The sequence below is a fragment of the Sorex araneus genome, chromosome 3 (assembly GCF_027595985.1).
Source record: "Sorex araneus isolate mSorAra2 chromosome 3, mSorAra2.pri, whole genome shotgun sequence".
Taxonomy (NCBI): Eukaryota; Metazoa; Chordata; class Mammalia; order Eulipotyphla; family Soricidae; genus Sorex; species Sorex araneus.
Window position 1 is genome coordinate 228,742,443 of NC_073304.1, and position 20,575 is coordinate 228,763,017.

At 58.7% G+C, this 20,575-nt stretch overlaps 1 protein-coding gene across 1 annotated transcript in view; it reads right to left on the minus strand.

The window, feature by feature from the left end:
• Positions 1–1,300: 1,300 nt before the first annotated feature.
• RGS9 (regulator of G protein signaling 9) overlaps positions 1,301–20,575 on the minus strand; it is a 68,782-nt gene continuing 49,507 nt past the window's right edge. The window contains exons 14-19 of the mRNA XM_055132743.1: positions 18,816–18,903; positions 16,074–16,212; positions 14,833–14,918; positions 14,028–14,145; positions 3,421–3,872; positions 1,301–1,740 (exon numbers count right to left, since the gene is read on the minus strand). Of these exons, the coding sequence (XP_054988718.1) occupies positions 1,590–1,740; positions 3,421–3,872; positions 14,028–14,145; positions 14,833–14,918; positions 16,074–16,212; positions 18,816–18,903 (1,034 nt within the window). The 3' untranslated portion in view covers positions 1,301–1,589. The remainder of the gene's footprint in view (positions 1,741–3,420; positions 3,873–14,027; positions 14,146–14,832; positions 14,919–16,073; positions 16,213–18,815; positions 18,904–20,575) is intronic.

Genomic DNA, 20,575 nt, shown 5'->3' on the forward strand with positions numbered 1-20,575 from the left:
GAAAGAAAGAAAGAGAAAGGAAGGAAGAGAGAAAGAAAGGAAGAAAGAGAGAAAGAGAGAAAGGAAGAAAGGAAGAAAGAGAAAGAAAGAGAGAAAGGAAGAAAGAAAGAAAGAAAGAAAGAAAGAAAGAAAGAAAGAAAGAAAGAAAGAAAGAAAGAAAGAAAGAAAGAAAGAAAGAAAGAAGGAAAGAAAGAAAGAAAGAAAGAAAGAAAGAAAGAAAGAAAGAAAGAAAGAAAGAAAGAAAGAAAGAAAGAAAGAAAGAAAGAAAGGCCCTAGCAGGAAACATCCCTGAGAAGGGCCCAAGAGGGAGCCAGGATCCATACCCAGCATATGCCAGAGATACCCCTTTCAAATATCCTGCTCTTGGTCTTAAACTCAATGCAGAATGCTCAGCCAGCATCCTAGTAGCACTGCACTGTAGCACTGTCGTCCCGTTGTTCATCGATTTGCTCGAGTGGGCACCAGTAAGGTCTCCATGGTGAGACTTGTGACTGTTTTTGGCATATCGAATATGCCACGGGGAGCTTGCCAGGCTCTGCCGTGCAGGCAGGATACTCTCGGTAGCTTGCCGGGCTCTCCGAGAGGGACGGTGGAATTGAACCCGGGTTGGCCGCGTGCAAGGCAAACGCCCTACTTGCTGTGCTATCTCTCCAGTCCCAGCATCCTAGTACGGGGAATATAAAAAGAGAAGGTTGCCCACATTTCCTGGACTTCCTCCTGACGGAGACCCCATCCCCCCAGCTTCCCCACCCTTCCCTTTCTTTCCTCAACATTTCCCACTGGATTCGGCCATCTTGTCTCACTCCTCTGCTTTCCATCTTGACCGGCCAAGGGTGAGAACGGGAGTCTGCTGTCACAACCTCCCTGTAAGCACCCCTTTGGCCGGAGAACCCCCATCAGCCAATCGCAAGCTTGCTTGGAGCAGCCATTGAAAGTCTAGTTGCCGACTTCTCCTTCCCCGGGGGTCACCCTGCATCACCCTCAGAATCCGCTTTGTCTCACTCCCTGGGTTTTTATCCTTTCTAGATTCCCAGCCCTGAGCCTGCTTCTTGGTGGCTCTGAACCATACCCAAGATGCTTTTCTCTAACTCCTGCGTGATGCCTCAGCCTAGAGCATGCCTCATTCCCATCTTCCCCTGGGACGCCTCCATCAATCTGGTCTTGGAGGATGTTCTTGGCAGCAATTCGTGTCCCTTGGTCCAGAAAAAAAAAAAAGACCAAAGAAGCCCTCCATTTAAAGTATAGATGAAAATTCAAAGCCATCAACCACAAAAGCTCACCAGTCATCAACAACAGCAGACACACGGCCGTTCTGTTGCAAGAGACTTTTAGAAGTTAACCTTTTATTGGTTTTAAGGCAGCAAGTCAAGTCTTCTGGTTCACATGCCTTTCTTCTGCCGAGGGAGGGGAGGCCAGGAGGAGGGGAAGGGTCGGGAGCCCAGTCGGAACACTCTTCCCTAGGATGCATCTCGCCTTGCGTCTCCGGCCCCCGAGTAGAATCTTAATGCACTTTGGTTTGAGAGCAAGCGTATCCTATGGCCCCATGCAGCAGAGTCTGCCAGGAGCAACTTCCTGCGGAGGCCCCTGGCTCAGCCCGCCTTCCCCTCCGCCATGCTCTCCCAGGGGCAGATGACCTCCTTCTCCATGGCCTGGTCCCCTGACTCTCCCGTGCCAGTATCTTCTGAGTCCACCAGGCACGTCCCACTGTCCATAGGCACATCCATTTTGATCTGGAAAAAACTTCAGGCACAAAGAAAGGCAAGTGGGGTGGGAGCAGGAGGGGCTGCAGAATCTCCTCTCCCACCCCTCCAACTCCCTTGTAGAGGGGTGCAGATGCAAGCACCCCAAGCTGGGGATGAAGCCAGCATCACAGTGGTCCAGTTTACTGGTCAGTTGTGTGGCTTGAGGGCCCTCGGTAGATGCTCTTGGTTCCTTATCCAAGGGATTGAGTTTGTCTGGTTTTGATGAGCTCAGGGGGTGCCTGGACAACCTTCCTGTACCTCACCCTCCACCCCTTTGAGCTGATGATGTGGCGTCCCTAAGAAAAGAGGCTTTTCAAAGCCCCGCGCCCCTGTGGGAGGCTGGGCAGTGGCTGCAAAGCTCGAAGCAGCCATCGTTTGTGGCTGGTTGGGAGGAATCCGTGGGCATTCCTGGACTCTGACCTCCCCTCCCTGCAGACACGGGCATAGAGGTGTGGTGACCTGTGGGTCCAGCTGTGCCTCAAAAATATTGCTGGGGGTGGTGGGGGGTGATTATGCAGCAGTAGGTAGCCACCAAGGCCTGATCCTCAGCACTCTATACGGTCCTCTGAGCACCTCCATGAATGAGCCCTGAGCACAGAGCCAGGAGTAACCCCTGAGTGTGGCCCCAAATACAAACACACACCACACTCACACTCATATAGACACACACATATATGGCCACCTCTGGGCGGACCTGGGCCCTGTCGTTTTCCAGCAAGGACTAGAGGAGGATTCCCCAGGTGCAACCCACAGACACATGTGCCCATCCCGTGCACGTGCACCAGTAACGTCTCCATTGTGAGACTCGTTGTTACTGTTTTTGGCATATCAAATACGCCACGGGGAGTTTGCCAGGCTCTGCCGTGCGAGCAGGATGCTCTCAGTAGCTTGCCGGGCTCTCCAAGAGGGATGGAGGGATCGAACCCAGGTCAGCTGCATGCAAGGCAAACACCCTACCCACTGTGCTATCACTCCAACCCGTGTGTATACATAGAGAGTATATATAAAGAGAGACACACATACATACATACATACATACATACATACATACATACATACATACATACATCACAGCAGACACCCATGGCAACCTAAGACCTCAAAGGTGCCTTCCTTCTCTGAGACAGGGTGGGCGAAACCCAGAAACAAGTGAATTGGTGCAGGGATAACTCCCCCCACCCCCACCCCTACCCCCACTGGTTGTCTTTCCCCAGACCAAATAAAGGTGGGGACGGTGCTCTGTTTAACACTATGTAGCGCTTTCCTTTCTGCCGCGGATTTGGGGTCACCCAGCGCCTCCCTCTTAGAGCCTTTGGTCCGGACCCAGAGAGCCCCGTCAGGGCCCGGGGGTGTCCGGGTGGAGCTTGCAGCCCCATCAAAATGGGTTTGAGAGGGGCCACCTCTGGGCAGAGCTGGGCCCTGTCGATTTCCAGAAAGGACTAGAGGAAAGTTCCCAGATGCAACCCACAGACACACGTGCCCATCCCATGCGCGTGCATCCCGCACCCAGAGCCGCTGCATGCACCCGCACCCGGGACTGCTGCATGCACCCGCACCCGGGTGCCCACTGCATGCACCCACACCCAGGGGTCCGCCGCATGCACCTACAACCGGGATCCCGCTGCACGCGCCCCATGCGCACGCGCGCGCGCCAGGCACCGCGCCCCCTGCCCCTTACTTGGGCACTCTCCTGGACTTGATCCGGGGCAGCTGCTGGCCCGCTTCCCCCAGGGGCTGCACCTTCCCGTGGGACACGGCCGGGCACTTGGGCGAGAGCCGGGCGAAGACGGGGGAGGCCAGGCAGCCGCGCCGCAGGAAGCGGCCGAAGGTCAGGGCCATGCGCGCCCTGGAGGGGCCCCGCGCCTGGGTCCGAGCGCGCGCGCCGCCGCCCGCCGCCACCTCGCTGCTCTCGCCGGCCTCCCCCTTCTGCTCGGCGCCCCCCGAGCCCTCCAGGGACGCCCGGATGGGCGAGGGGCACACGGTGCTGCTGGGCCTCCGCATGAAGCGCGCGGGCGACGGGAAGGGGCGCCGCGGGGAGCGGCAGGACGGCGACAGCGGGGACGGCGAGGGCGGCGCGCAGGTGCCCGTGTACACCGTCAGGTGCGGGCTGGGCGCCGTGTACTGGCCGGGCTGCGGAGACGGAGAGAGCGCTGTGAGACGGGGCATCCCTCTGCCCGCTGGGGCCCCCTGGACCACCGGAAGAGCCTGACTCAGGCCCCTGGGGCCCGCACCAGGCCCCTGCCGGTGGCCTGTCCCCCAGCCCTGGTGAAGGTCCCATCCCACGCCTCCGTGTGCTTCCAGGCCCCAGGGCCCGGGGTGCCAGGCTGCCCTGCCCAACCCCCCACAGGGATCCCCAGAAGTCACCCCTGGGCGGCCCCCTCTCACCCCGCGGGAAACCCGCTGCCCAGCCTGGGTCTTTGGACACGTGGCAGGAGGCCCAGCCCCAGCCCGATCCCCGCTGTGACCCTCAGCACGGACTCGTGACCCTCACAGGCCAGGTGTGGGTCTCAGTGCCCCAGAAAAGAAGCTCCCTGGCTCCCACCCTCCCTCCCCAGGGCCCCTGGAGCACTGCGCCAGGTCAGAACTCACGGCAGAGAATGGAGGTGGCCAGAATGGGGGCTATGGTCCCACCTCCTCCCGGCAGACCGCCAGGGTTTCACCCTGCAAGTCATTTGCCACCTCCCCAAGGCCACCCACAACAAGAACAGAGCCCGGGTGGGGGTGGGGGGTGAAGTTTCTGGGGAAGGGTAGTCTCACCACAACCGAGAAAGAACTGGAAATAACTTTGCTGGCCCCCTCCCCCTCAAGGCTCATTGACTCTGCATGTGAAACCCTACATGAACACGGCTGCATCGGAACTGCACTCTACATGTTAGCTCAGCTACATCGGAACTGCACCCTACAAGTTAGCTCAGCTCTATCAGAACTGCACCCTACATGTTAGCTCAGCTGCATTGGAACTGCACTCTACATGTTAGCTCAGCTGCATCGGAACTGCACCCTACAAGTTAGCTCAGCTACATCGGAACTGCACCCTACATGTTAGCTCAGCTGCATCGGAACTGCACTCTACATGTTAGCTCAGCTGCATCGGAACCACCCGGGGTGTGTGGCACTGCCACAGATCTTGCTGCACCCCAGACCCACAGAGGGGAAAAACCCCAGGGGGCTCCCCTCACCTCAACAGACCGCTCAGGGCAAGCACCCATGCCACGGTGGGACTATGCTGCCTGCAAAAGCCCTGATTTCCACATTCCCTTCTAGAAGGATCTATACCTGCACTTAAGATAGTCTGCCAAGAAGAGTGGCAGGTGGGGGGAACAGCTGGGCCCTGGTGAAGGGCTCGAGGGGACGGTCCCCTAATCCACTAAGTACCTCCTATGTGCTTGGAACGACCAACCTGCACCCTTGGCACCTGAGAGAACAGACGTCTGGGCCCGCGGGGTGCACTGCCTCCCTGCAGCCTTCAGAGCTGTGACCTGATGTGCAGAATTCTCTGGCTGCCCGAGACTCCTGCAGCTGCCCGCCAGTGGGGCCCTGAGCTCCGTCTATCCTGGTCACTCCCAAGGCCAGGATCGGGCACAGTGACCGGACCCCAACCCTCAGTGATCATCGGGGTCTACAGACCAGGGTGACAGGGCAGGATTGGGAAAAAAATGGGAGGGACTGGAGGCGGGAGAAACTCCCCAGCACTCATCTGGAAGACGAGAAGTCACTGTGAGACCAGAGACTGAGGAAGTGTTAAGAAGCCAAGAGCAACCCAGGCACGCGGGTTCAGGGACTAAGACTCCAGCTCTCACGGCGGCATCAGAGACGGGCCGTGCCTCCCTGTCTCCCCGCCCACTTGGGGTCCTGGCTGTCACGCCCATGGACCGCCTTTGGGTGCCATCTCAGCACATCCACGGCCTTGGCCCAGAGACTCCCACATGAATCTCAAGATGGATCCGCTCCCCACAGAGATGGCTCTGGACCCCAAACCCTTCACGAGTTTAGAATTCCAGAAGCGCGAGGCTGTGTGACCGCTCATGGTACTCACTCCAAGCAATAGAAAACAAAGCATCTAGCATCTGCCCCTGGCAGGCAGGCTTGAACGGTGCTGGGAAAATTCGAAATAATGATGGTGGGAAGGTGGAATGGCGGTGGGATTGCTGATGGAATATTGAACGTCATCAATGAGTGCGAACAACCTTGTGAAAACAATATTTTTAAGAGAAACATTGAAAACAAAAAGAAAAAAGCAGCTGAGGGGGAGCCAAGGCTGGGCCCCTCTGTCCCACGGTGAGTCACGGGGCGCTGCCCAGCTGAAGTGAGCCAGAAGCAGACCCCTCCCGGGAGACTCCAGAGAGGGTCAGGGACAGTGTGGGGGATAGCTTGAATGGGGGGCCCTGAGCAGAGACACCCCCACCCCCGCCAAACCTCACCTGGCCCACTGAGAGAATTCTCAGCTCTCGGCTTTTGTGCAAACTTGAGACCAGGCCACACAGAAGTGCAAGAGTGACGAAGCCAGGGGGGCCGGAGTGATAGCACAGTGGGTAGCGCCTTTCCTTTGCACACGACTGACTCGCTGGGCTCAATTCCCAATATCCCATAGGGTCCCCCAGCACCCCCAGGAGTGATTCCTGAGTGCAGAGCCAGGAGGAACCCCTGAGCATCGCCAGGTGTGACCCAAAAAGAAAACACACACACACACACACACACACACACACACACACGACTAAGCAAGACGCTGGGGCTGCGTGACCCAAGACCCCTGTTTTCTCTGACCCGGACTCCCACGCCCACTGCCTGTGGGGTTCAGCTAAGTCCTGGGGTTCTGGAGAGTGGGCCAGAGTAACCCAGAGGAGAAAATAGCTTGGGAAGGGAAGGGCCAAGCTCTCCTCCTCCCGCAAACCGACCGACGACACCCCCAGAGCGTGAACCGGAACGTTCCTTAGTGTCTGTGCCCGCCCCCGAGTGCCCCTTAGTGTCTGGGAGAGACCCTGGTGGAGGCCCCGCCTGAGAGGCCAGTCGAGGCCCGGGGTGCAGCTAAGGCACCGGCCAGTGAGAGGCCCGTCCAGTCCTCACACGCCCCCGTCCTCTGCCCTCCTGCCCTCTTCTCCCCTCCCGCCCCTTTCTAGCACCTTCTCTTCCTTCTCCAGGATGAATCCCAGGACCACGGGGCAGTGGAGGGGTTGCCTCACTTACCTGGCCCGAGAAATTCCTTCCTTCCTTCCGGGCAAACACCCACTAACCCCGGGCCCTCTCCCCCTCCCGGGGGGCACAGCAGACCCCGCCACACCGGTGGGAGGCAGAAAAGCAGCGGCATGCAGACACACGACAAAGAAATGAGACACGGCAGAGATGCAGTGACAGCGAGCTGGGTCTTTATTCCGCAGGGGTGCCGAGAGGAGGGGGCAGGGCGGCGTGGAATGGAGCGAGCACAGGGGCATGTGATGAGGCCACAGGCAAAGCGCGGGTGGGGCTGCCCTTGGGCGTCCGTCTCAGGCGGGGGGGGGGGAGGGGCGAGGAGGGCTGCATCGGGCTCACACGCGGCTGAGAGGTGACCGGTTCCCTCCTCCAGGACCCGCCCACTCCACCCCGCCAAGCAGATGGGAGCAGGAAGCCCCGGTGGACAAACCTCCACGTGAGTGATGCGGCTTCCCCCCCTCCCAGACACCTCACTGGGCGCCCCCAGCACAGGACCTGTCTGTGGTGAATGGATCCTTGCTCCCCACGTGATACTCGGGGCCACTAGGGACCTGGTGGTCACTGCACTGCTGCAGGGGAGCCCTCTCTTAGCCACAGGCAGGGGACAGGCCATCAGCCCCTCCCCACCTTCCTTCAATATGGCCTGATGATCCTGAGAACCCGGGAGGGTGGCCTGTGAGACTGAGAGAGCAGAGAAGGCAGAGGGGGCAGCAGTGCTTAAAAAAATACTAAGGACACGGGCCAGGGCTATAGTACAGCAAGAAGGGTGTTTGCCTTGCATGTGGCCGACCCACGTTCGATCCCTGGCATCCCATATGGTCCCCCGAGCACGGCCAGGAGTGATTCCTGAGTGCAGAGCCAGGAGTAACCCCTGTGCATCACTGGGTATAATTCAAAAAAAGCAAAAAGGGAAGAAAGAAAGAAAGAAAGAAAGAAAGAAAGAAAGAAAGAAAGAAAGAAAGAAAGAAAGAAAGAAAGAAAGAAAGAAAGAAAGAAAGAAAGAAAGAGAGAGAGAGAGAGGAAGGAAGGAAGGAAGGAAGGAAGGAAGGAAGGAAGGAAGGAAGGAAGGAAGGAAGGAAGGAAGGAAGGAAGGAAGGAAGGAAGGAAGGAAGGAGGGAAGGAAGGAAGGAAGGAAGGAAGGAGGAAGGAAGGAAGGAAGGAAGGAAGGAAGGAAGGAAGGAAGGAAGGAAGGAAGGAAGGAAGGAAGGAAGGAAAGAAGGAAGGAAGGAAGGAAGGAAGGAAGGAAGACCTTGTCTGGGGCTGGGTAGGTACATCGTATAACAGGTTGGGTGCTTTGCCTTGCATGCAACTAACCCAGGTTCACTTTCCGGCATCCCACAGGGTCCCCTGAGCACCAGCAGGAGTAATTCCTGAGCGCAGAGCCTGGAGGAACCCCTGAGCATCGCCGGGTGTGACCTTCCCGGCAAATAAAAGAAATGACGAGTCCAGCTGGGAGCAGTAGCCCTGGGAAGGTCCGACACCAGGTTCCTCCCACCAGGGCCCTGAGATCTTAGAGGACACCCCAAATCCTCTCTGGAAGGAGCTCACAATCATTGACCATAACTCTCCCCCCCACACCCCACACACACACCAGGTAATTCTAGTCTTTAGAAGAGTCTCCTCAATGCCTGCCTATAGGAATAACTAACTATCCCCTCCCCACCTGTCTGGCCACAGGGCTTTGCCAAGTCAGTTGGAGGGTTTGCTGGTCTCGACTCCAGCCTGGAGCTCTGCTGCCTCCCCGGCCCCCAGCACCTAGGGGCTCTGTAGATATTCCTGCCCTGGGGGGGTGGGAAGCCACACTTCCATCAGGATGTCGAAAATCCTTCCTGATACACTCACCATTGCAGCTACAAAATGCAGTCCCCGGGGCTGGAGCAATAGCACAGCGGGGAGGGCGTTTGCCTTGCACGCAGCTGACCGGGTTCGATTCCCAGCATCCCATATGGTCCCCTGAGCACCGCTAGGAGTGATTCCTGAGTGCAAAGCCAGGAGTAGCCCCTGAGCATTGCCGGGTGTGACCCCTCAAAAAAAAAAAAAGCAAGCAAAAAAAAAAAATGCAGTCCCCGAGTCAGACAGCACAGGGGGGCAGGGGTTTGCATGTGGCCACCCCAGGTTTGACCCCTAGTATTGCACAAGGTCCCCCGAGCACCACCAGGAGTGATCGCTGAGCACAGAGACGGGAGTAAGCCCTGAGCACGGTTGGGAATGGCATCAAGGAGACAAAACTCCAGGCCCTCTTCATCACGTCTCTCTTTCCCAACGTCAGGCCCGTCTTCAAAGCACCTGGGTCACCTCCAACTTAATTCTCCCTCCGCTGTCATGTTCAGCCAGACCCTCGCCAGCCTCTCTCCTCTTTGCTCTGAGACCCGCCGCCCTCTTCCGGGTCAGCAGCAGGACCGCAGCAACCTACTCGTCCTGCAGGTCTTGCCCCCTCATCGTCCCCTCGGGGGAGGCTCAGCAAACACTCAGGATCCGCCACGTGCCTGCACCACCTCTAGAGCTGAGGTCACAAAAGTCGGCGAGAGAATGGGCTCGCCTCTTTTTAGGGGTTTCATCGTCCCCGCATGAGAAAAAAGGAGCATGGACGGGTTGTTCGGACACGGTGGAGAAAGACGCCAGAGCAGAGAGCGGTGGCAGTCAGAGACAGAGGGAGGTGGGGGTCCCCAAAGATGAGGACGCCCTGGGCACCCACCAGGAGACACGGCTCAGCCTTCAGGATGTGTCTAGCTGCCACGGCCAAGGGAAAGATCCTCCCAGCCTGTGGCTCCAGCTCCCACTCCACCCGGGCTCTGGGCTAACGGGGGGGTCTTCTTGACCCTGCGCAAAGGCAGCTGGCCGGGGGTAGGCGGGGCGGAAGTTCACCCTGCACCTCCGGACACGTCTATCTGGAGGAGTCACCCATTCGGACTCCACAAGCTCCAGCAGAGCCCAGCTCAGGGCCCTGCCCCGCAGTGGCCCTTCCTCGGTCTCTGCTGGCTTCTCTCGAGGCCCACCTCGGACACGCCTCCTCCTGCGCCAGGCTTGTCTGGACGGACCCACCAGGCCGCCCACCCCTGCGAGCTCCTGGCTGCCATCCAGCTGGCCGACCCTCATCCTGCCCTGGGTTACAATCCCTCACATCCAGGCACACCCGCGTCTGAAGAGCAGAGGATACCCAGGTTGCCTCCACCACGGCGTGCACCCCTATTCTAATGCCAGTCAGGGGGTGAATATATAACTGCTGACCTCAGAGACTGGGCCCTACGCTAGCAGGATGAGAACGCTGTTCGCGTCTCCCAGAGAGGAATCGAAAGAGCCATGCTAGGAGTATCATGTCTCACTCAAGTGAGAGAAGGAATCCAGAGTTCCGACCTCCGTCGACGATCAAGAATCAGGGACGCTGTCTCGTTTGCCAAGGCATCAAAAATCAGATAGGCTGGACACCTAATGCGATTCAGAGATGACCCCTGGACTAGAGCTGTTACCGACTGGATTCCACGGGATGTCAAAAGACCGCGTGGCCGCCCACCTACGAGATGGTCAGACTTCTTTGTCAAAACCCTGAACGATGCGGCTGGAGTGATAGCACAGCGGGTAGGGCGTTTGCCTTGCATGCGGCTGACCCGGGTTCAAATCCCAGCATCCCATATGGTCCCCTGAGCACTGCCAGGGGTGATTCCTGAGTGCATGAGCCAGGTGTGACCCAAAAAAAAAAAAAAAAAAAGCAAAAAAAAAAAAAACCCTGAACGAGGGGCTGGAGTGATAGCACAGCGGGTAGGGCACTTGCCTTGCACCCGGCCGACCCTGGTTCGATTCCCAGCATCCCATAGGGTCCCCTGAGTGCCGCCAGGAGTAATTCCTGAGTGCAGAGCCAGGAGTAACCCCTGTGCATTGCTGGGTGTGACCCAAAAAGAAAAAAAAAACCTGAATGAACGGTTTGAGGCTCTTCCTGTTCTTGGAGCGAGCAGATACCATTGGGCTACACTAGCACGTGACAGGGAGGAATGGAGACATTACTGGCGTCTGCTCAAGCAAATGGAAGATCAACGGGATGACAAGTGACAAGTGATACAAGTGACCATCCAAGACTAACGCCATGGATCACATCCCTTCCCAAGATGCGTAAGCATCCTACAAATGCATGACCACCTGAGACAGATACGCAAGCCCCTTCCTCACCCCACAAATGCACAGCCACCTGCCAGGTTAACGTGTTTCTGCTCTGATTGGGCGGGAGTGTTGGATGCCTGACAGGGAAGCAGTGCCTGCCGAGAGGTATGGTGTGTCTAGCTGTGTCGGACACGGAGAACCCTGTCATCTGTTGAGGGTGAGGGCAGGAGACAACCCCCTCATCGGTCGAGAGCAGGAAGGGGTGGGTGGGGGGCTTGAATCCAAAATAAATACGACATGGCCAGTGCCCTGGGGATTCCTGATCTAGTCCATGTCCCCATGTCCCTCGGTCATCTTGCCGCTTGGTACTCAGCTTCGACGGCAGGAGGGGGGATAGTAACTCTCTGCTTTCACGCTTCTTCAACTTTCCCACAAAAGTAGGCTACACAGCAGGAGAGCCGGATAAACACTTGCGCTCTCTCTCTCTCTCTCTCTCTCTCTCTCTCTCTCTCTCTCTCTCTCTCTCTCTCTCTCTCTCTCTCTCTCTGGAGTTTGAGGGCAAAGCCCAAACCTGCCGCTGCCAAGCATGAAATGGCTTTGATGTCTCCATTTATCTTTAAACACTCACGGACATTTCCCATTTGGATGCACGAGTGAGGGATGATTCTTCGAGCGTGAAATCTGTTTAATTACCTAACTTTCCTCCCATTCCAACTCTTCAAACATGGGAGGGGCAAAAAAAATTGATGCTGATTCCCTAGGAGTTAAAATCTGATCTAGGAATCACGAATCTGGTCTCAGCCCCTCGAGTCACAGATGCGAAAGCCGGGAGGTTCAAGGACAGACTCTGGGAACCCAAGAGTCAGAAGCCGGAGTCAGAACCCAAGAGGCCAGCTCCAAACCCCCGGGCTCTCTCCATTCATCCGTTCATCTGCCAGCCCATCCGTCTGTGCCACTGTGGGAATAAAGCTGCACATCACCTTTCCCTGGTCCCTGGGCTCGGGATGTGACTGGGAGCCTGCTGACAGTGATTTGTTACAGAGGGGCTCCCTTCCTGAGTCGGAGGACTCCCCCCACTCATCAGGAGAGATCATCGAGTCTGTCTGACCAGGGAGATGGGGAGAAGGCCAAGACCACTTTCCTGACATGAAGAGTCAGAAACTCCTGACACTGGTCCAGAAAGTCCCCCAGTGACCTCGCCTTGCCCGGGCCTCTAAGCTCCCTGGGAACCAACCCTATCCAAGCACACCTCTCTGCCTGGGAACTCGCCCACCTTCTCCGCACATTCCAGCTCCCTCTCCTCCACTTCTGAGAAGCCACCTGCTCCCCCCCATCTCCCTCCCACAGCCCTTTCCTGGAAACAGTTGGTCCAAGGACCCGCACCTCGGGATTGCTGTGAGACTTCCAATCCTTCTCCTCTCTCTCCCTCTCCTCTCTCTCTCTCTCTCTCTCTCTCTCTCTCTCTCTCTCTCTCTCTCTCTCTCTCTCTCTCTCTCTCTCTCTCTCTCTCAGCATGTCTTTTACCCTCGGGCTGGAATTCTCCCTCTAAAGAGAGAGTTTATATCCCCTGCCCCTTGACTCCAGAGAGTCTCTTGCCCCCCCACCCCCGCGCCTGGCTGTCTTCCCTGGGGCCCTTTGGAGGGGGTGGTCCTCAGTTTCCCTCCCAGCCCCGAGCAGAGCTCCTGTGGCGAAGACCTCCAGAGCCTAGCCACAGCCATGCTTAAGGCCCCTCTCCACATGTTTGGATGAGCCTCATGCATGAAGGAACCGGCAGAGGAATCCAGGTGTGTGGGACCCGGGGCTGAGGCCTCCAAGCCTGCTCGGATTGGGACTGGGCCTCTTCCACCCAGATCCCCCATTTTCCAGTAGCTAGGCAGTCACACCCAGGGATTGCCCCTGGCACCATGTAATCCCACCAACGGCCAACATCCAGAGGCTATAACACCAAGCTCCCAGAAGGTTCTCCTCTGGGAGAACCTGGCAAGCTACCGAGAGTTTCCTACCTGCATGGGAGAGCCTTGCAAACTCCCCATGGTGTATTCATATGCCAAAACCAGTAACAATGATGGGTCTCATTCCCCTGACCCTGAAAGAGCCCCCAATGCGGCATCGTTGGGAAGGGTGAGCAAAGAGACGCTTGTAAAATCTCAGGGCTAGGATGAACGGAGACGTTACTGAGACCACTTGAGAAATTCAACGATCAACGGGATGATGATGATGATGATGATGATGATGATGATGATGATGATGATGACCCCTTGACTCCAGGCTAGATTTGAAAATTGCTTTGGACAATGAAATCAGGTGGCAGAGAGGGGTCTCAGTCCCAGCCGACACCTCAGCAACAGAATGTGGGGTTCAGGGGAGCAGCAACTGGCCTCCCGGCACCCCTGACAAGATAAACTCACCCAGGTGGGAAGCTCCATCCCCATGGAAGAAACTTTCCAGAATGTTCTCCCAGCTTCTTGCTCAGAATGTCACTAACATGCGCCAGCTCTCCCGTCACCAACACAGACAAGGGGGAAGGGTGGGGACTCTCCCGAGACAGAGGGTCTTCAGAAGGGCAGGTCACCCTACCCACTCCAAAGGTCTCCAGCCTGAGTCCTCGAACCCTGAGCATGAGGAGGGGTGCGGGTCTACGAGGTGGAACCAAGGGCTGGCTCAGGACAAAGGTGTGAGCGGGGCCTCGGACCCCACCCCAGGGGTGGGTGTCCCCAAGGACTCAGACCTGGTCGGGGGTGCAGGGCTGCGGCGTCTGTCTCTGGTTCCCACAGTGAGAAGCCTCTGAGGTCAGAGCAGACACAGGGCCGAGTCGGGTGGCCCCAGGGCACTCGTCAGGACGAGCTGGGGCACTGGGAGCCCCCCCACACACACACAGGGACACTAGGCCCTTCTCGGGCATCCCCCCCACCCCGGAGTGGGCCCTGCCCCGGCCCCGACTCGGGGGTCTCAGTGGGCAGGCGGCTCTCTCCGGAGTTGGCTCCTGCGGTCCAGCTTGCTCATGACCTGGGTGATGTCCACCGTGTTGGCGGCCTCCCGGGCCCGGGCCTCCTCCTCCAGCTGCCGCAGGACGACGGGGCTCGGGCTGGAGCGTAGGTGGCGCCTCATGAACGGGAGGCTGGAGCTGGGGGGGAGAGAAGGGACGGGATGGTGGGGCCGGAACCCGCCCCGCTTCCTCCCCGAACCCCCCGCCTGGAGACCCCAGAGCGGGTCTGGCCACGGCTCTCTTCTCCCTTCCCCACCCGGGTTGGGGTATGCGAGGGACAGTCCCCACTGCCATCAGATTGGGGCGACCACCGCCAGGCCCGCTACAGAGCTGCAGAGGCCCCCGTCACCTCGAGCCCCTGTGGGTGCCCAGAGAAGGGAGCAGAGAGAGACAGGGCTGCAGCACGTCCTCTGTGTCCCCGAGGTCAGATTCCGGACAGGATGGAGCCGACCAGTCCAGGCGGCCTGCCCCGTGCCAGGGAAGAACCAGACGTGGGGACAGAAGCCAACCAGGGCTCACAGACACAAGGTAGATACAGGGCCTGGGAACTCACCGGCAAAACCCAACTGCTACATTGTAACGAAAGATGCTACATTGTGATCCGGCTACCGGGGTCCGGCTCACCGCAGGGCTGGGGCCGTAGCATGCGGGAGTTTACAAGGGAGTTTCCGGGCCTTGGGGACCACTGAGACCATCCCCTCCCCACAACACCCCACCCCCCGCCTGGCATGGGCACCCCACACTGTCATCCAGTAGAACATCTTAATGAGGGCACTTGGCTGGCGCTTCTCAGCGGGGCCCAGACATCACAACCTCCCCACTTGCCTTCTCTTGGTGGTCTCCTGGGGCTCGATGGCCTTGGCCAGCATTTCCTTATAGATGGGGGATTTTAAGTAGCGGGCGTAGGAGTCCTGCGGGGAGCAAGAGGAAGGCAGTTATCAGGGGAGGGGAGGTGGCCGATGAGGTGGCCGCCTCCTGGGTGTTTTCAGCGCCTCCTTCACAGGAGGGGGGCGAGGAGGTGAGAATCGGTTCCCCTGGGCGCGAGGCGGGTTGGCGTGCCTAAAGTGGAGGGGCTCAGCTGTGAGTCCCCAAACTTGAAGGGCTGCAGGAAGTAACGGGCAGGTGACAAATGAGCCTTGTCTGGCGTCTAGGGGATAGCTACCTCGAGGAGCTGAGTCTGTCGGGGGTGGGGGCGTCTCCTGGCCTTCACCCCAAGTTCAGGGTGACTCACTCTGCTTAGAAGAAGGGATTGGGTGGGGTGTGAGTTGGTGGGGGGTGGGGTCTCGTCTCAGGTTCTCTCCACCCAAAAAACCCAACGTGGCATTTAACGGGGGTGAGTATAGACCACGTTCTCTGTGTCTGAACAATTTTCCAGGGAGTTGGGGAGGAAAAGGGCTTCTTGGAAGCCAATCTCATGTGCTGGGGAAAGGCAGGTGGGATGGAGACGGGACCACTGAGTCAATGATGGTTGGAGGGATCGCTCGGGATGGGAGATGCGGGCTGAAAGTAGGCTATGGACCAAACATGGTGGCTGCTTAGTGCACATGTTGCAAACCGTAACACCCAAAAGGAGAGAGAGAGAGTAAGAGGGAAAGTGCCTGTCGCAGAGGCAAGGGGTTGGGACGGGGGGAGGGACACTGGGAACATTGGTGATGGAGAATGGGCACGGGTGGAGGGATGGGTACTCGAACACTGTTTGACTGAAACATAATCATGAAAATTTGTAAGTCTGCAAGTGATCTCACAGTGATTCATTAAAATTATTTTAAAATTAAATTTAAAAAGGGCTTCCTGCTGGAGCGATAGCACAGTGGATAGGGCGTTCCCCTTGCACGTGGCTGACCCAGGTTCGATTCCTCCATCCCTCTCAGAGAGCCTGGCAAGCTACCGAGAGTATCCCGCCCACATGGCAGAGCCTGGCAAGCTCCCTGTGGCATATTCAATACGCCAAAAACAGTAACAACGAGTCTCACAATGGAGACGTGACTGGTGCCCGCTCGAGCAAATCGATGAGCAATGGGACGACAGTGACAGTGACAGCGACAGGGACCCGGCCCAACCCCAACCTTCTTCATGAGCATGTAAATATGAGTCTGCGCCGCGTCCAGCACGTAGCGGTGGGGGTGCCGCAGGCCCTTGACCGTGATGTCCATGGTCTTGCCATCGATGTTGATCCACCGCCGGGCGCCAGGGGCCAGGAAGAGTCTAGAAGGGGGAACATGAGGGAGGTTAGGGGGGCAGCTGAATCAGCGAGACGCAGTCACACGGGAAAGTCCCCAGATGCTTGGGAGGGGGCGGGGCCCGGCTCAGGTCTGGGGGACGGTGAGCGCCAGCGGGCTGGGCAGCCGCCTCCTCGACGCCAGGGAACCGCCCTGCCGGGGTTGGGACTGGGGCTGCTCCGGACCCCAGGGGAGACGGCAGAGGGGCCCGGGAGAGGGAACCCCAGTGTGGGGTCAGGACGGACCCTCGGGTAAAGAATCCAGTCTCCTGGGTGGGTCTGATCCCGGCACCTGTGGTTCCCCTGAGCATCGTGGGGTGACCAGGTGTCCCCAGAGCCACGTCCTCTGACCCGGGCACTGAGACTCTGGCCCAGCTGGCCAGGAGTCACCGGGGGAGCCCTCCAGCCTCCCGAGCACCGCTTGGGAGCACCCCCAGGAAGAAGCGCATCTGATCTCTGATTTAATGCTGACCGTCTTATTGGCTGGCACTCGGGAGTCTTCCCAGAGCCCTGCCATGAAGCTCCTAAACAAGTGCTCTGGGAGGCCCTCCTCTCTCTCTCTCTCACTCTCTCTCTCTCTGTCTCTCTCTCTCTCCCCTCTCTCTGTCTCTCTGTGTCTTTGTCTCTGTCTCTCTCTCTCGGGCCCTGTGGGGACCCCAGCTCGGCCCCCCTCCCCAAGTTCCCGCACTGCCCCTGGAACTGGGGGCGCGGGAACATTTCCCGAGCACCCCCATCTGAGTAGCTGGGGGATGAGAAACGCTCACACGGAGATTTTTGCCCACCGACCAGCTCCGTTGTGCCTGCAGAGTCTGGAACTCAGGCATGTTAGACCCACACTGAGGACCCCGGGGCTGTCAGGGGTGGCAGAGAAACAGGAAGTGGGGCTCCATGCACAGATGTGCGGGATCAGGACGGGTGACAGGCCCTGCCAGCTCCCCCACCCCCTGCCCCCACATCTCCTTAGCAGGAGGGGCTGAGCCTGATGAGTATGGCTGGCTGCAAACCCATGGCTGGCTGCAAACCCTCCTGCTCCCGCGCTGCTCCGAAAGCTGGGGGGGGGGGGGTGCAGAAGAAAGGATGAGGCAAGTTCCAAATAATCAGTGTCTGAAGGGATGGCCGGCACAGTCAGAGCTTGGCTGCAGGGCTGGGTCCGGGGGCCTGGGGGGCATGCAGCCCCTGGCATCTGGCTGGGAAGCTCTCAGTGGCGGGAACAAAGGCACCAGGCCCTCAGCCTGGCATGTGGGCCAGAGGAGACCCAGGGGGGCGGGGGTGCCAAGCTGGAGAGGGGGCAGCACTGAGCCCCTCTTTGCCCAGCACCGGCAGTCAGCGGGGAAGCGGAGAGGGCCGAGGGCATGGCAGCACCCGAGGGATGGGCAGCAGGTGGGCGCAGACGCCGGGAAGAGAGAGAGAGAGATGGCCGGTGTTTGCCCCCCATTCCGGGTCCCCACTCAGCTGCCTCCCCGACGCAGCACCCGCCTCTCTAAGACGGCAGCGAACAGGCGTTCCCGTCTCCTCGAGCCCGTTTGCCTGTTTGGGGCCCCCCAAGTAGTGCTGGGTGGGTGGTGGCCTGGAGGGGACACGTCCGGCTACTCTCAGTCAACCGGGTTCCAGGCGAGGGACTGGGAGTGTGGCTCTGCAGGGACCTTGGGGTGCCGGGAGTCACCAGGGACACCATGGCATGCTTGGGGATAGCCAGGGCTGCACCCAGGGGTGCTGACGAGGCCATGCGGCTTCAAGCCCGGGTCAGGTGCATCATGGAGCGGGCTTTATCCTCTCTGTGATCTCCCCCAGCCCACCGTCAGATCACTGTGCTCTCTTTCGCACTCACACCTGCGGGTGTGCACACACACACGCACACACATGCACACTCATGCACGCACATGCACCCACACTCACGCACACACATGCACACATCCATACACACAGGCACGCACATGCACACACATGCACCCGCACTCACGCACGCACATGTACCCACACTCACGCACGCACATGCACACACATGCACCCGCACTCACGCACGCACATGTACCCACACTCACGCACGCACATGCACACACATGCACCCGCACTCACGCACGCACATGCACACATACATACACACACGTGCACACACACAGACATACACACGAGCACACACACATGCACACGCACAGACACATACATGCACGCATACACACATGCACGTGCACACACATGCATGCACACACATACACACGTGCACGCAAGCACGCAAGCATGCATGCACATGCACACGCATGCAGACACATATGCACACATGCATACACACATGCAGACACATATGCACACACATGCACACACACACACACGCATGCACACAAACCATCTCAGCAGACTGGGGTTCAGTCGAAGACTTTGCCCCGGGAATGGCAACTGCTCTGGAGACCTCAAACTCTCCCACGGAGCCATCGGAGACGCCGCAGGCCCCCCCCCCCGCCAGGCTGGCTCAGAGGACCCCAAGCAGAGCGGGATTTGGAGGGGGGACAGGCCCTGAAGCTGCCACGGGGGCCCGGCTGGCGCATGCAGTGCCGTGGCCTGGTGGGGGCCCCTCCACCCGCCCCTCACTCACTTGTAGATCTCCTCCGCCTTCTCCTTGACCTTGGACTGGTCTCCGTACTTCAGGTCCTCACAGGCCTCCCAGAAGCCCAGGTTCTCCCCTGCGAGCCGCGGGGCCGGAGCGAGAGAGAAGCGGGAGGCGCTGTCAGGTGAGCCGGGAAGGCCCTGGCCCGGGTGGTGTCCGTCTGTCTCGGCTCGGACCCACCTCCCAGCCAGCCCGGGCGCAGCCAGGCCCGACACCCCCGGCCCTGCCCACAGAGCCGTGCGGCCTGTCCACGCCCCGGGTGAACCCTGACACACATCTGCAGAGGAACAAGACAAACCCCCAGTCTGCGGCCCGGGCCCCGGAAGACATGCAGGCAAGCTCAGCTCCAGCCCCCGGGCCCCGGCCCGTCCTGCCTGGGCACTCGCTGCAGCTTGCGAGACGCACTGCGAGTCTCCTCAGGGCAGCCCCAGTGTCCCGGGGACACACACGCCCGCCTCCCTGGTGTGAACCCAGAGACCGAGTCTCGAGTCCATCGCCAGGAAGTCTCCAGCCAAAGGTGCAATGCAGATGGCGACCGAGCAACTTCCTGGAAGGTGACCCCAGCCAGAGACTCAGCTGCCCAGGAAGCAGAGGGGCGTCAGCTCCCCCGAATCCTTCCGTCCCTTCCGCTGGCGTTCTCTAACCAGCTCCCCACAGCACCCGGGGCTAGTGTGGAAACTTGGCCCGCCACACAGGGTGCAATTATTTTTGTGGTCTGAAACAATAAAGATTGTCACACCAGGACCAAGAAAATTCCTGTGTATGCCTCTGTGTGTGCTAATTGGGTGTGTACCTGAGTGTGCCTGGGTGTACGTGTTTTGTGTGCATGTGCTAAGGTTCACATGGGTATGTGTGCCAGTATAGGTACGCAGGTGTGTGCCTGTGTGTGCAGGTCATGGGAAGCCGTGGTGTGGGGAAACAGACCAGCACATCCCGCCTTTCATCCCAGAGAACTTCACGTGTCTCAGACCAGGAAAGGCCGCAAGGTATAAACTAACAATGTTTGGGGCCAGAGCGACAGTACAAGGGGGAGGGCATTTGCCTTGCACGCAGCTGACCCAGGTTCAGTCCCCAGCATCCCAGAGGGTCCCCTGAGCACCGCCATGAGTAATTCCTGAGTGCAGAGCCAGGAGTAACCCCTGAGCACTGCCAGGTGTGACCCTGAATAAATAAATAAAAGACTTTCACTCCATAATTCTCTGCCGGAATTCCCTTCCCCTCCTGCCGGGAATTCAGGCCCTCTCAGCCTGTGTGGTCCCAGCCGTGAACCCACAGGGCGCAGGTGTGCAGGCAGCCCCTCCGAGTGCTGACCGCCTTGCCCATGGTTAGGAACGACTCGTCACAAGAGCCGAAAGATGGAAGCCTCCAGACATGTCCCACGGGCGAGTGGCTGAGCCCATGGTTCTCTCTCTGCACTGTGGAGGAAACAAGGCATCGCCATGGACCACCGCATGGACGAGCCTTGGAAACATCCAGCCAAAGGCCATGGCCACTCAGGGAATGTCCGGGAGAAGCCAGTCCACGAAGGGAGTAAGTTAGCGGCGGCCCAGGGCAGGCCGGGAGGGGCAGGGCGCAGAGGAAGAAAGAGAACCTCAGTGGCCTCTGAGGAGTGACGGCTTTCTTTCTGAGATGGTGGAAACGGTTTGTGACTCTACCCTGATAGACGCTCATCTTCGTGAATAAAGCCAACGAAAGTTGGAGAGGGTTGATGGCTTGTACGTGATTTTTATCTTGATCAAGACATTTCG